At 47.3% G+C, this 2,355-nt stretch overlaps 1 protein-coding gene across 1 annotated transcript in view; it reads left to right on the top strand.

The window, feature by feature from the left end:
• Positions 1-2,355, top strand: part of LOC106884054 (fibronectin type-III domain-containing protein 3A) — a gene marked incomplete at its 3' end in the record, with an annotated part of 245,776 nt that overhangs the window by 92,790 nt on the left and 150,631 nt on the right. The window contains exon 4 of the mRNA XM_052974886.1: positions 977-2,315. Coding sequence (XP_052830846.1) covers positions 1,037-2,315 — 1,279 coding nt within the window. The remainder of the gene's footprint in view (positions 1-976; positions 2,316-2,355) is intronic.

Genomic DNA, 2,355 nt, shown 5'->3' with positions numbered 1-2,355 from the left:
GACGGTGGTGGTGGCGTCAAATGTAGCTATGATTGCAGGGAAGATAGTCACTGCTGCAACAATGGTTAACTGTGCCTGAAGATGGCGGTGATGTTGGGGGGTGGGGGAGCTTAATGGCAGCAAGCCAGTCAGGTCCAAAGATGGTGACACCCAGGGGTCACCTAATCCCTATTTTTGCAAGTGCATGCTTGCATGTACCTGGAGGGGGGTCGGGGGGGGTTCTGGGCTGATGGTGAGAGTTGGAAAGGTTTCAATTACCCCTCCCCCCTTCTAGACTCCATACACCCTGTTCTCCCCCCCCCCGACACAAACTTTCAAAACAACCACAAACCCACCCACTCACAGTTAAATAACAACAACATCTATAGGAATGTGAGGGACGGGTGGAGGAAGACTATAGAGGAAGTTGCTGGGATGATTGTGGATGACTGTGTGAATTCATGTGTGTGTCTGTGAATTTGTGTGTATGCGTGTGTGTGCTTTATGTGTGTGTGTGTGTGTGTATGTGCCTGTCTGCATATATGTATGGGTGTGTCTCTGGATATGTGTTTGTGTGTGTGTGTGTGCGTGTGTGTGTGTGTGTGTGTGTGTGTGTGTGTGTGTGATATAAACATCAGTGGTGGGTATCTATAAATTTGCATGTTGTGGAGTGATGAATATAGATAGATTAATTGATAACTATTAATTAATCAATAACTGTGGGGTAAATGTAAGATAGTGTTGTATATTGTGGTTACTTCACTCTGAGGAATGTCTGGTAGTTGTAAAATCCAAAGGTTACCTTACTCACAGTCACAATATATTCCTTGGCATCAGTGTCATTCTTTGCTCTCACACACCTGTCTTGTTCCATCTACCCTAACCACCCTGTTGTATAAACTGGGTACCTATATCTTTTTTCTAACATTCCACTGCTCACCTTCTGTCACCTGATACTAAAAGCTGTCCCCTGTTTCTTCTTTCTCTGTCGTTTCAGGATCTTTGCAGTGATATGGTTAATATCCCAGCCAAATCCTTCCTGAGTCAGCTGTAAAAAATGTCAGAATCTCAGGAGACGAAGAACTCTGAGGATCTCTCTCAGCAACCACAACAACAACAACAACAACAACAACCAGTTCCACTGAAGGAAAATGGTCAGCAAATTGCCAATAATATCTCCAAGACATCCAGCGTAACCACGGTTGCTACGGTTGCCAGTTGTGATAATGAGGAAGAAATGGAAGTGGAAGAAGAAGGCGCAGAGGAGGAAGGGGAGGAGGGTGAAGCTGTTCCAACTGATGAAGAACGACTAGAGAAAGTGGCGCCGGTGCCACCGAACCCTTTGAAATCTGAGAATTCTCTTGACAACAGCTCGAGCACCGGTGTGATGGCCGGTGCCACATCCGTCGTTATAGATCCTGAGACACAAGTGACATACGTCACCCCTTCCTTGGCCAACGCTTCAGCTGAAAACTTGACGTGTCCCTCGGTGGACATCACTTCATCGTCTGTCGTCTCCATCGGCGGAGGCGACAAACCTGGAAAGCAAATTTTGGCAAATGCTCGAGTTATCGAATCAGCCGACAACAGCAAAAACAGCAGCAGCAGCAACAACAACAACAAGAATAACGAGGTGGTGGTCGACACAAAAATTGTTACCGAATCTGTGACTACGAAGCTGCCTGCTAAAATGGCAATCCTTGATTCATCAGAAAGTTCCGTTACTGCCACTGCAACTGCTGCCGATTCTTCATCTGGAAATTCGGTGATTCTCAACCAAGTGACTTCAGATGATTCTACAACTGGTGGCACTACACCAGCAGAGGTGGCGCCAGCTGTACATTCTTCCCATGGTGACCATGAATCCTCCCCGCCGCCACCACCACAACAGCAAACACCACTGCCACGCCAACAAAAACAACAACAGCAACAACAACAACCAGCCGAATCTAGTTCCCCAGACAACAACAACAACAACAACAACAACATCAGCAGCAGCGGCAACGACGGCAACAGCCCAGATGACAGCAGCACTCTCAATAGCAAAGATGGCGCTACAACCAACCAAACCGCGTCCCCTGATGCGGTACCACGCAGTGGAAAGCAATGCGAGCATCAGAGCATGGCATCCGGCGCAACCAGCACAGCTACAAGCACGACCACCACCACGTTTTCATCGTGTAGCACGGGTAGCCCACCCTTGACCAACAATAACAGCAACAACAGTGGCTACAACAGTACTAACACACCAGGAGCACAACATGTTGTTCTCGTACATATCCAGCCTGGGGAGATTTTTGCAGTTCGAGTAGGAGACCAAGTCCAGCACATTTCAGGTAAATACTCTTCACTTATTATCTGCTATGTTTACTTTCA

This window comes from Octopus bimaculoides, chromosome 19 (assembly GCF_001194135.2).
Source record: "Octopus bimaculoides isolate UCB-OBI-ISO-001 chromosome 19, ASM119413v2, whole genome shotgun sequence".
Taxonomy (NCBI): domain Eukaryota; kingdom Metazoa; phylum Mollusca; class Cephalopoda; order Octopoda; family Octopodidae; genus Octopus; species Octopus bimaculoides.
This window is presented reverse-complemented; position numbering and strand designations above follow the sequence as displayed.